General features: G+C 44.3%; 1 protein-coding gene across 6 annotated transcripts in view; it reads left to right on the top strand.

Annotated features, from left to right (window-relative positions):
• Positions 1-13947, top strand: part of B3GNTL1 (UDP-GlcNAc:betaGal beta-1,3-N-acetylglucosaminyltransferase like 1) — a 995378-nt gene that overhangs the window by 935217 nt on the left and 46214 nt on the right. For all 6 annotated transcript variants that reach the window (XM_063961006.1, XM_063961011.1, XM_063961009.1 and 3 more), the window contains one exon: positions 12293-12361. In XM_063961006.1, the coding sequence (XP_063817076.1) occupies positions 12293-12361 (69 nt within the window). The remainder of the gene's footprint in view (positions 1-12292; positions 12362-13947) is intronic.

Here is a 13947-nt window from a genome sequence, read left to right as displayed (position 1 = left end):
CTTTGGAGAGTGCCTATGTTTGGACTATATATATATATATATATATATATATATATAAATATGCACATACACATTTTGTAGCCTCTTGTTAATGCTCTGCTGCCCCTACAGTATTTCTAGATCACAGAGACATTTGAAGATGAAATGTTGGTGTAACTGTCTTACAGTATCCCCCTTACCAGCCCTGTCTGCTTCCAATTACTTCTGCACAGTTCCTACCATTCCCTCCAGCTGACCTTTTGCTGAGATTTGCTTTGGCAGTCCTCTGTGACATTAGACGCCTTTCAGCAAGGTTATAATTAAAATTTCAGCTTGGTATTTTTTTTTACCTTTGGCTTAAAGTCCTGTGATCAGTTAGTAAGTCTCCTGGGTCTTGAGAAAGAGGCCCTTTACATATCCATCACAGGTGACTTGGCAAGGCAGCCATCTTTTTCACAGAAAGTACTGTTCCTAGTAAAATGCCATAAGATGAACTTGGGAAAGGGCTGATAGCTGCTTATCCCTTCAAGCATAAGCAATGCTATACAGTTAAGGCATACTGTATATTCTAGCTCTGATTATCTAGATGTTTAACAGCTGCAATATTATCCTTTTATTGGTTACAAATAATTATTGGTGCTCTTCAGGTGGTGCTATCAGTGTATTATACCACCAAGCCCTTCCGCTAGGCAGTGGAGTACATGTCCAGCTGGATGCTGTCTGTGAAAATGGTACAACAGATTTGTCTGGCTTTTGTGTTGCTAAGCAATAACAAAACATTGCTGTGTATTATACAGTTGTGGAACTGGGTCCGTGTTAACATTTTACAAATACTGAGGCTGAGCAGGCCCCTAAATTGTCAACATTAACACAAAATTACTGCACTTCACATTTCTGTGGTCAGAGATTGAAAAAAAAATGCTAGCTGTCTCTTACGTTAATGGACAGACCCAGGTTATATAGATTTGTCCATAAATTCTTTGGCCTTAACTTTTTAGGGTCCCTTTTATACAGTGAATCTTTATAGGTGACTTGGAGAGAGGTTTGGAAGAGAAGGTGATCGGAAACTAGAGTTGAAAAACTTTTGTTCCCATGTAGCGGCACTTTATAGGGGGTATCCAATTAGCCGCAGTTAATTACCGAGGGTAATTGATACCCCGGGGGATATCCAATTAGCACTGACAAGCCGGTACGTATTGGGGTTATGCTTTGTGTTCCTCAGGCACGCAGATCAAAATCCACAAAACTAGGCCTTAGAGTCCCCCCTTTTTTTCCGGCAAAAACGTATGTTTTTGTGAACTTATGCTGGATCCCATGTGTTTACGCAAGAAGGCGGGACTTTATTCGGATGAAAAAATATGCTAAAATTAGATAGCACAATAATGACCATTGGGCTAAAATTGTGATTTTAGCCTATTTGTAGCACTGCTAAAAGAATACTACCTATATATCGAATCAAATTGCTTTATTGCTACAGTCATCTGGTCCATGCAAATTGCCATGGTTTTAAGAGATTATTATGGGAACCTGTACTATCTGTGTACTCATACATCTAGCCTCAATGCGCCACACAGCGTGAGATGCCTGGTGGGATTGAGACCCCAGGTCCTGTGCAACTCTGCTATATTGAGCAACCTTTTTTTTGCTGAAAATGCGTCTTAAGTGACAATGTGATGTGACTAGGATGCACCAGGAGACTGTGCTGTTTAATTTGCTATGCAACACTTAACATTTATATTGTGTGTGACAGAGTCTGTAGACTGAGCACAATGGAACTTATATTGGAAAAGAATCCGTCTGTATATAGGCCCTCATTCCGAGTTGTTCGCTCGGTAAATTTCATCGCATCGCAGCGTTTTTCTGCTTAGTACGCATGCGCAATGTTCGCACTGCGACTGCGCCAAGTAATTTTGCTATGAAGTTAGTTTTTTTACTCACGGCTTTTTCTTCGCTCCGGCGAACGTAATGTGATTGACAGGAAATGGATGTTACTGGGCGGAAACACAGCGTTTTATGGGCGTGTGGATGAAAACGCTACCGTTTCCGGAAAAAACGCAGGAGTGGCTGGAGAAACGGGGGAGTGTCTGGGCGAACGCTGGGTGTGTTTGTGACGTCAAACCAGGAACGACAAGCACTGAACTGATCGCAGATGCCGAGTAAGTCTGAAGCTACTCTGAAACTGCTAAGTAGTTTGTAATCGCAATATTGCGAATACATCGTTCGCAATTTTAAGAAGCTAAGATTCACTCCCAGTAGGCGGCGGCTTAGCGTGTGTAACTCTGCTAAAATCGCCTTGCGAGCGAACAACTCGGAATGAGGGCCATAGATTCAGAGACTCAGTCATACACAGATATACAAGTGTCACATATCAAATTATTCGGCAGAGTCTCTATTGCATCCTAGCCGCATTGCAACTAAGGCGCATAGTCAGCAAAAAAGACGCCAGCCATTAGCAGAGTCTGGCGGACTTTGTGCGCCCAGAGGGGATCTCTGGCGTGACTGCAGCAATAATGTATGAGGACACATCTGTATAGGTATTTTAGGACATATTGCAAGTTATATTCGTCTTTGGATTTACTTTACTTTACAGAGAGGGCATGCAGTATGTCTTTGTTACGTTCTTTTGATGTGAACTTGTAAATTTGCCCCACACATCAATCGAATGTTAATGCCACTCAGGAGAAGACGTTTGGCGAAGTTCATTAGAATAAATATATATCTGAGGACATCCTGTGACCAGGAAACGCAATTAATGGACCACAGATTTGTAAACAACATCTATTGTCCGTGGGCACATATTAATTACTTAAATCTGTTAAACTGGCACTGAACCCAGCAGGAGTATGCAGTAATAAACAGACAGCTCTCTACCAAAACTTTCAGACTGCAAGCAGAGAACAAAGGTTTCACCATATTTTATGTTTTTTGATGTAAAATTACTATTCCTATAACAGCTTAGCTAGGAACTTCCAAAATCCCTTATAATCCTATATATCTGAAGTCTACACGCAGGTTTGGTGTGATCTGGAAGTAACTAGGATGTATGGTATGAGTTCAAACATGACTGCAATGTGATGTGGGATTGGCTAGATACCTAATTTCTCCAAAACCATATTTCATGTGGCTATCACACTGGAGAAGTTAATGTTTGTACTTAGGTTAAAAGTTATATGGGTAGTTCTGGGATGGACCCTAAGTTAATTAACAAGCCAGCCAGCCAGTCATCAGAGACTTGGTCCTTACATCATCTATGCGGGGGGTGGGGATGGGGGGTTAAGATGATAAAAGCTATAGGTGCCTTTTCTTAAGTGTCAAAAGACTGGGGTATCATTTTGTAAGTTGAAGCCTGTACCTACATTTCCCGCCGTTCCTCACTGCCACAACATTAGCATGTTATGTTCTGTGTAAGTTTTTTCTTTTTCTTTGAAAATGTAACCGTTTGTCTGTATAACCTTTTTAACATTCCCGTAACTAAGCATTGTACTACTTTTGAAAATAGTGTTCTTTATTAGTCTACTTCATATGTGCACTAGACCCCAGTATTTGAGGAAGCTATTAGATTGCTAAAGTTACACTACATCTATTATTTGTCGCTAGAAGCAGGGGGAGACCATACTAACTGTGTGTTAGTTTGTGTTGCCCAGTATGCGGAATTGTGATAAAGTATACACTATAACTGTTATTGATTGCTAGAAGCAGGGGGAGACCAAACAAAAGTTTGTGTGGCTAAGCAGTTGTGTTAGAGAGGTTTATGGTGCCATAAGCAGAGAAGTAGACTATTCAATGTATTACATTCAGCTATGCCCTCAATGCATCAGGACTTGGCGATCTGCGTAATTGCAGTCCTGATGCTAGTGTCGTACAGTCAAGGCCATAGTCAGAGTGCAAACATCAGGGATACCTGCTGGGGTCCCTGACAGCCTGCATGGCTCCCTTGCTTGTACACCCTATGGGAAGTCTCACTGATTACAGTGACTACTGTATATTATATTATGGAAATGTTCTATACAGAATGGTGCTCACAGCAGAGTATGGTCAGGGATGTTTTGGCGTGCTGTGCTTTTATTTTTTTACCCTATTGTTATCGCAGTACTTTGTTAGTCAATGTTTTGGCATGTAGCTTTACCTGATTGCGATGTCTGCATTTGGTAACTGTAAAAGAAAATGACATCTTGCTGGAGTGTTTTAAAAGGAACGCGGTTACAATCCCGGCGGTCAGCATACCGACGCCGGGATCCCGGCCGCCATAATGCTGGCAGGGGGCGCAGGGCTATTTCCACTTGTGGGTGTCCACGCTAACCATAGAGTGGGAATAGAACCTGTGACGAGCGCATCAAGCCCGCAAGGGGCATCGTTGCGCTCGCCCCGCTGCCAGCATTCTGGCGGCGGGGATCCCGGTGTCGGTATGCTGACCGCCGGGATCCCAACCACCGGTAAAGCATACTCAACCCTTTTTAAATGTATTACTTAAATGCTATTTTCAAATGTATTATTCAATGCATGAATGCACAGACTTATTTAGACAACAGACATATTAAAATTGTATCTGGCTTCTAATAATATTAATTGAACACTTCAGTAGTTTAGTCTAAATTATTTTGCTAAACAAGTGTCACTGGATCAGATGTTCTGAAGAGGTGCGTCAGGCTTGTGTGCTAGTTGCACAGGTATTGCAGCAGTTAAAGTGTGACACCATATACAGTGTTTTTGTAGACTGCAGGCTGGCTCGTTCCCCCAGATCAGTCTGCACAGAGATTTGCAGGCTCTGGCTCCTGTCCTCAGCCATGACATTAAATCTGAATATAAGTATATCCCCAGGAAATGAGTCTGATGATAGAAACAGGACTGCTGGAATCTGGACAATGCACGTCAGGTGAGAAATAGCTTACATTACATCAGCATCTCTCCGAAGTCGTCTTGCAGACTGTGACCGGCTCATTCCCATAGTAACGGCGTCCACACAATGCATTTTACAGGCCTGCTCCGCTCTGCCCTTACACCTGCTCCATGCAGCACAGTAACAGGAGCAAGGAATGAGTCCCAGAGGAAGCAGGAGGAAGTGATATTATGTGGAAAGATGCTCTGTCAGGGAGAGATGGATTGTATGCACAGACCCTGAAACAGGACTCTGCAGTTTCTATCACATCTCCCATCTCTCAGTACCCCTGCTTGCATCCTACAGTATGTGTTATTTTACAGTTCAGATCCTCACCTCTGGAACTCACTCACTGCACGTTTCTTGTCAGCTTCAGGTCAAAGCCAAACTTTCAATCTGCTAGATAGACCAATCTAAGTTAGATTAATGGCCCTGAGAGCACAAGCTATATTTTAGATACAGTATACAGCTGCAGTGAAAAGCTGAATTATCCCCAGGTAATAATTTGTCTTTTCATTTGTTTTCCTGCAAAATGTTCTGTAAAATATAAGGTCAGTGTCATCTACGCTGCGTAAGGAACATTTTCCTGAGCTAATCTCCGGTTGGCGAATGGAATTATTAGCACCAGGCTGCGCAGATACAGTGATAACGTCTTAGTGAAATTGATATGGTCAGTGATCCAATCATTAAACCACATATGACTTTTAGCAGTTAAATTACAGTCATTTTAAAAAGTAAGAAATACTGGACCCACTTGACTAGTAATTATGTATATGATCTGTAACCAGCAGCTGTCTAATTCCCATCATCACTCCCCAAATAATTATACTGGAAAGAATGCGGTCTACTTTTGTGATCTTCAGCATGGAAGGAATTCATTTTGGCTGCTTTTCCTTATAACCATAATGAATGGGAGCTGATAAAGCAATGATTGTCTCTGTATCTCTTTTGTCCCTCTCACTATATTGTAGAACAACAGATAACTTTAATAACAACTAATAAGCTTGTTTCTGTGACACCCTCTTGATTGAATAGGCAGAGTTGTCACCTGGTGAGACTGACCGCTGTGCAAGACTCTTGTGAACACATAGTGGTACTGCTCATGCAGTAATTCCAAATTGATAAAGAAGAAAAGGATATTTTTCATCATGAGTTTTCATTCAGAGCTTTGATTATTAAGGTTTGCCTTTCTCATATGTATTCAGGTCCCCTGCTACTAGTAAAAGTTATAAGATTCTACCCTCTTGGATAGTGTGAACGTATTACACTATGTAAGTAACAATGGGGGGTAATTTCAAGTTGATTGCAGCAGGATTTTTTTTTAGCAGTTGGGCAAAACCATGTGCACTGCAGGGGAGGCAGATATAACATGTGCAGAAAGAGTTAGATTTGGGGGGGTTATTTTATTTCTGTGCAGGGTAAATACTGGCTGCTTTATTTTTACACTGCAAATTAGATTGCAGATTGAACACACCACACCCAGATCTAACTCTCTCTGCACATGTTAAATCTGCCTCCCCTGCAGTGCACATGGTTTTGCCCAACTGCTAAAAAAAAAATCCTGCTGCGATCAACTTGGAATTACCCCCCATGGCACTCATTCCGAGTAGTTCGCTCGCTAGCTGCTTTTAGCAGCATTGCACACGCTAGGCCGCCGCCCTCTGGGAGTGTATCTTAGCTTAGCAGAATAGCGAATGAAAGATTAGCAGAATTGCTACTAAATAATTCTTTGCAGTTTCTGAGTAGCTCCAGACCTACTCACAAATTGCGAACAGCTCAGTCCGTTTAGTTCCTGGTTTGACATCACAAACACGCCCTGCGTTCGGCTAGCCACTAGCCCGTTTCTCCAGACACTCCCGCGTTTTTCCCTGACACGCCTGCATTTTTTTAGCACACTCCCGGAAAACGCTCAGTTACCTCCCAGAAACGCCCCTTTCCTGTCAATCATTTACCGATCAGCAGTGCGACTGAAAAGCGCTGCAGGATCCACAGCAAAACTGCTAAGTTTTTAGTTAAATAACTAAGCGCATGCGCCCTGCGTGCCTTGCGCATGCGCATTTTGCAACAAATCGCAGCATAGCGAAAATCGTCAACGAAACGAAGAACTCTGAATGAGGGCCTATGAAATCACAGTTTCCAGGAGGACTAGAGAGCTGGTAGTAGACAAGTCACTACTGATGAACGTGCAGTACACGGCACTGTGCACAAAGACTAGCTATGTGTCACTATGACGTAGCCCAGTGTACACTGGTGGCCTGCGAGACAATGTGCAGTTGACGGAGAAGAAAAACAAATCTTCTAAAAAGTAAAGCAACAAACAATTGCTGCCACGAGGCTTCCCTGACGTGTAAACATTTGGATGTAAACTGTGCATCTCATTTCCTTCTGCTTGTTTTATGTAGAACACATACGTGTGGTAGAAAAATAATCACCCATCTGACAGACCACCCAGCCTGTGCTCAGACTGGTGTTACGTGACTTTGGGGTTTGCTGAGATTATTGTGTGCACAGTGAACACAGCTACTCAGTTATGTGCTAAATGACAAGTCTTTTACTGTCTGTGTTTGCTGAGTGGGTGACAGGTCATAAGTGATAGTGAAAGTTGGGGCTCTGTGAGCAGTAGTGATATATATCGTATTAGTATGACATACTGTATACTGTAGTGTCACAGAGCACCTTCTATTGTTTAATCACCTACACAGGGATATATTATTTATTCCAAAGAGGAGGGAAGGCGCATATATACATTTGGGATTAGTATGGGATCCCGGCAGTCAGAAGACCGGCGCTGGGATCCCGGCAGGCGGAATCCTGGCAGCGAGCAAAGCGTGTCCCTTCGCAGGCTTGCTGAGCTTGCCATGCATCGGGCACCCACATTATTATATTCCCCCTCGGGTGGTGGTGTGGACCACCACCAAAGGGTGAATTCTGGGCTTGTGTCAGTATTCCGACTGCCGGCATTTCGGCGTCAGTATCCTGACCGCCGGGATGTTAACCGCAAACCATACATACTCAAGGTACACTCAATGTGACCCTTATACCCTAGGCAGTGTCACTGTCCATTGGTTCCTTTGTTTTTTTTTCTACCCTGAAATGTGTTACAGGCCTAAGGTCATTCTTAATAACATGTAATAATGTAGCGCCAGCATACGTTGCTGCGCTTTCACAATTGGAAACAACACCGTAATAAAAGGAGATAAAGGAAAGAAGGCCCTGCTAGCAAGCCTAAAATCTATAGGATAATTAATGATACATATATATGAGTAAGTGCTACATATTGCACATTGGTCCAGCCAGATTGCAAGGGTAAAAAGTACCTGGTGAGCTACAGTGTATGATACAATCACACAGCAATTTTGGTCATCTTCCTTCACATATTAACATTGGCACTGTTCCAGCTGGTCACACAGGGCGGGCTGTGTTTACCTCTTGTTGTACATCCCGCCACACCGCACCAACACTAATCGCATATGTACTAATATATGTGATTAGTACCGCAAAGGGCATCTCTCCCGATAAGAACTGCCCTTTGCGGGGGTCAATCTGCGCATGCGCAACGACACGGCGGGGGATGCAGGGAGGGATCCAATCAGATCACTCTGACAGCACCAATGTGTTAAGAAGCCAATAGGCTTCTATAGGGTAAAGCCAGCTATAGCTGGCATTACCCTCTGCATCGGAAACCCAGTGTTGGGGCTTTACTACATATCGAAAATGCGGTAAAACCCCTTTTCTTTTACCACATTTTCCCGTTAGTCTTGAATATTATAACAGAACCAACTACAATTTTGACTGGGATGATAGGTGATAGTTACTGGCATTCATTATCCCAATAAATTTATCATCAGTTCAAAGCACTGTCTGCGTCTTTGTGGTCTGCCCGAGACATTTTAGCATCGTAACGTGAAATAACCTTGAACAAATATTGTAAACATTTTAAAATGATGTACGGCCAGATCATCCTAGTTGTGTTAGGTGGTGACAAGTTATTAGGTGAGGACGCCTCTGCACTGTTTCTGTATGTGGGTTTTCTCATACAAACAACCTATACTGCAGATGGATTGTCCTGGAGGTGACATGGACCATACAGGCAGCTCAGTGCTGTAAATAACTGAATGTTTGTATTGTTCTGTATGTGTCTTTTTACTATGTATGAGGGTGTCATTTCTTGCATGCAGCTGTCACTTTTGCTACTGATAGATGAAGATGGTTAGTCGCTGACCTTAAACCTCATATAGTCTGAGGATTGTCCGTAACATAAACCATAACATCTTAACACTTAATTATAATAAATAAAGACACGGAGACTTGAATTTGGCAGAAATTGTTAGCTATTTATTTAAGTGAACCATTAACTGTGGATAATTAAACTAAAGTATGGTGGCCAGAAAGAACGGCTAAAACAACCCTATCCCATAAACAAACTATCTTATAAAAAACTGACGTAAACCTTCCAACAAACAATAGGTATCCGCTCAACCTCCATCCTGACTACCCACCCGTGAAGGTTGTCAAAGTCAGAAAAATATCACGATGCACACTACCATATTTGCACCTCATACAGGTCCGCGCTGCGCATGCGTGCGCTCTCCCGTGCGTGCGCATACCCGCTGTTACGTGCACCCGCAGGCGCACGGTATACGCATTTACGGTAGAGTTTCTGTGTGCCCAGCGTGCGACTCAATCGTTACATATTTTAACTATATAATGTATTTTGTAGATCATGGTCCCCTTGATAGATTCTGAAAGTTTAGTTAATATAGCATGTTCATGGACAAAGAGATCCCTCTTTGTTTGATACGAAGGGTCAGACATGGGTCATACAGTGGTGTTTAGTATCCATCGGAAGAGTATTTAATTAGCAATATTCCGGTGTTGGTTTGAAGCGGATTAATCGCTCGTGCGAATAGTTATGGACATAAGAAGTTTATGTCCATTTACTATTATTTGCACTTACTTATCCATGCGGCGGGAAACCTAGTTTCCCACCCACCTGAGCAGTTGGAAATAGACACAGCCCACCTGTATGAATCAACCTATGACCTTTTGTTATAATGCGAAGACGAATTCCTGTGTCCAATGAACAATGAGATTGTAGGGACCATTGTATTGTATTGTGTGTGGGGCATAAATAGACAAGCCGATCGTATCCAGTACACTCTCTTCAACGGTTCTCATCACTGATAATCGGGAGCTGGATATTCAGAAAGGCGCATGCGATCGTTCCCCTTGTGCGTAAGTTTTCTCCGCAATCATATTGTCTTTATTGTTATTGTGAGCCATATCTCTCTCTCTCTCTCTCTCTCTCTCTCTCTCCTCCTCCTTCTCTCTCATTTTCCCTTAAACGTAATTGTATTGTATTTCCTGTGTAGTTATCTGGTTAGTTAGTCTATGTTATATTGTAGTGTATGACTTGTATTGTATTATTCTTTTTCAAGTATAACATTCATATAAGGCGTTAGACCCTAAGCCCGGTATTTGTGTATTTCTTATAGTGTTAAGTATTCTCAGAGCGTCGGTGACGCTCGAACAGCTTTTAAGTTAATATGGTTACACTGTGTTGCATCTACACTCTATCACTACACTAAGGTTTCCTGTATAATACATTGTTCATGGTTTACATATAAAGGTTTAACATTGTGAGCGTCAGCGCCGCTGGTGATCTCCTCGTGGTCCCGAGCGTCTGCTACGCTATAGCGAACCATTACGTTAGTCGGCAGCCAATAGCGTGCCTGCCTGTGATCTCTTGGCCGTGAGCGAACGTGACGCTTGAGCGTCTCGACTACGGCTAAGCGATTGCTACGCAACGTGCGTACCCCTACGGTACTCCATACGTCAATAGCGTACAGTGTTCTTAGACCTCTTAAAGGGTTTTAAGTAAGATAAATATTTAGCTTTATCAAGGTGATGAGGCTGCCACCCGAGAAGGCGGTCCAGCAGATGTAAAACCAGTCAGCGAAGGAGAGCGCACCTAAAAATCAACCACCAAACGACCTCCAATCCACTCTTTAATACAACAAATGTTAACTTGCCGTTCTTGCCCGCCACCACCAAACCGTGACAACCCACATCACGAAAATAGCCAACGCAACAGCATAAAACAAACACCACCAGTAGGGAGGGAGGGTGGGACGACAAAAGCAGAAGAGGCTGACCCAGCCCCTTCACCAGGCTTAAGAACCCTTTCCACCTACCCTCAACATTCATTCCTATTGGCTAATCATAAACTCCCATAATGCCTTACCGTCCTGTCTCCCAGACTAGCTGAGGTTTAACCCACTCCTCTCCTATTCTGTCAATTCGTTCTCCAAACCTCTCCAAAGATGCCATTTTCAGAGGTGACAACTGCTGGCTGGAAGAACGTACAGCTTTCCATTGGTGTTTATTTAATTTCCTATATTAACCATGGACATCCTGTACTGCTACGCAGAGTCAGAACTGCCATTGGTGCGACAGGTGCATTGCATCGGGGCCACTGAGGACTAAGAGACCCACTGCTGCCTGGACCAGCAATGAGTTATCCCCTGACCCCCACCCCAGATCATTTTGAGCAATATTGACCTTGGGCTGGTCTTGTGTGCTGGACTGATAGAGGAGTCCTGCCACCTACCAGCACTGATGATCACAGCCACATATCGCATTTAATTACTGGACATCTGACATCATTTCTGATTCACTGCTGTCTGTGAATTACAGGCAGCTCACACCTGGTGTAACTGGCAGCCCCCGGCTATCTAATTAGCCCCGATAAACCGGCGCGTGCCGCGGTTTATCAGGGATTTTGTTTCACCGGCCTCAGGCAGGCGAAGCAGAATCCCCGGAAACAGTCCGGTTTTCGTCCGAAAACCGGGCTGTTTCACACGAAAACACACAGGTTTCACTGAACCTGTGTTTTCGGGAGAAAGTTTTTTTTTTTTACAGCCAATCAATCTGGATAGCATGTAAAAAAAAAAAAAAGCAATGAAACATCGGAAAAAAGTCAGAAAAACGTCCGAAAACGGCTATTTTTCGAACCCGATGTTTTACCGGGGATAATTGGATATCCCCCCAAAGTCTACGTGACCGAGTGCCAAACTGACGAAAGCACAAGGGGCTGGGGTCAGATCAGAGGCCGCTGTCTTCCTGCCTATATCGGGATACATACCCCTTTTTTTCCTCACCGTGCAGGATATTGTGCTTGTATCCTGGCCACCCTCTGTCTCCCCCCCTGCTTTACACTGTGACCCTCTGCCTCTCCCTGTCACCCACTGCTGTGTTGCATATTGTGAACTTTGGATGGGGTGGAGAGGGGAGGCCCAAATTATATTTTTGCACCTGGGCCCACCACCCACAAGTTCCGCCACTGCTGCAGATGTGGTTTGTAAATATATTTTGGCAGCCAAAAGTAGGCTGATGTCGTAGAGAACTCGGTAACCTGTTTACTATTTCTTTTTTTAGGTTGTTGCGTTTTGTGATGTTGACAATGCAAAAATTTCAAAGGGTTTCTACACATATGAGGAATCTGAGGTGAGAAAAGACTCTTTGTTACCTGGAGTTAATTATATTATCTTTGTTTATAAAGTACTGAGCTATTATGCATGATGGGGATCATGACATCACAAAGAAGCTGAAAATTGCTCTACCTACATGAGCTTACAATACAAGGGAAGTGGCGAACACATGATACATTAGGTAGCGGAATAACACTCAGTGGTTGTTGGGGCGAAGGCAGTAGTTAGGTAGCAGCAGTATTAGCCTCCAGTCAGGGACATAGGGGATCATTCCGAGATGATCGTAGCTGTGCTAAATTTAGCACAGCTACGATCATTCACACTGACATGCGGGGGGATGCCCAGCACAGGACTATACCGCCCCGCATGTCAGTGCCGCCCTCCCCCCCTCCCCCCCCCCCCCGCCGAAGTGCAAAGGCATTGCACAGCGGCGATGCCTTTGCACTTCAAGAGTAGCTCCCCCCGTTCGGTCCGGCCACGCCTGCTTTGGCCGGACCACGCCCAGGAAACGGCGGCCACATGCCGCCGTTCCGCCCCCGCCCAGCGACCGCCTCTGCCTGTCAATCAGGCAGAGGCGATCGTGGCGGTCCGACGGCATTTGGCCGTCTGGCATGCACCGGCGCACTACGGCGCAGTTCTGCCCCGATCGCACCGCTGCGATAAGCTGCAGCATGCAATCGGGTCAGAATGACCCCCATAGAGAGCTGGTCTGTACCAAAGTACTTTTCAGGACTGTGGCCTAATTGCAGTAGGGGTAGGGGAGTGATCAGTGCAATTGCTTACTCCCCGCAGAGAAGACTGCTGCTACTCAGTGGCTGCAGTCTCCCTGGCCCCCCTAAAGCCGGGCATAGCGCAGTGTGTGCAGGGCTGGGGAGAGAGGCTGCTGCTGACAGCTAAGAGGTGGGGGCAGCAGTGGACCCGGGCCCCTCCAACAAGCGCACCAATAATAAAGTAGAACTATGCGGGTTTGGTATGTAATACCGGCGGTTGGGAGACTAATTATATCCCCCCTCGGATGGTGGTGTGGACGCAGACATGATCTGAGTGGCAGCATTGCCTGGAGTGTACTTATTCTGCAGGGAGCATAAGAGAACACACATTGCTTGCTTTGTTAATAGTGAAGACAAATGAAAAGTTTTTCAATGTTTGGGTATACAGGCCTAAAGATACAATGAAACTGACTGGAGGCATTGGTTCTGTACTGCGATCCATTTCTTGCAATACACACTTCTGCACCGTGATCCCAGCAAGTATTAGCATAATATATATTGTTGGTGTGCTTTAGGTGAGTGTGGAACAGCAGGAACCTCCAACTTTGTTGTTTGCAGTCTATTGTTGGCCTAAGGTGCCCTGATTGTGTGTGTTACCTTCTGTATGAAATGGAGACAGGACTAAAATCAGTACATCTGCCAGACAGTGCACCAACAGCAGTACCGACACTATTGTACAGATCTGAGGAAGAGAATGGTCATTGGTGATGGTAGGGAGGCAGGCCGGCTCTACCATTAAGCAATCATCTATGGTGCCGGGATCAGGGGAGGGGGTTGACTCCCAATCACAAAATTAAGAATGTCTCTGAAAGAAACATTCCTATTGTACTTA

Source organism: Pseudophryne corroboree, chromosome 3 (genome assembly GCF_028390025.1).
Source record: "Pseudophryne corroboree isolate aPseCor3 chromosome 3, aPseCor3.hap2, whole genome shotgun sequence".
Lineage (NCBI taxonomy): Eukaryota > Metazoa > Chordata > Amphibia > Anura > Myobatrachidae > Pseudophryne > Pseudophryne corroboree.
Note: the sequence above shows the minus strand (reverse complement) of the source record. Positions and strands in the feature narration are given on the sequence as shown.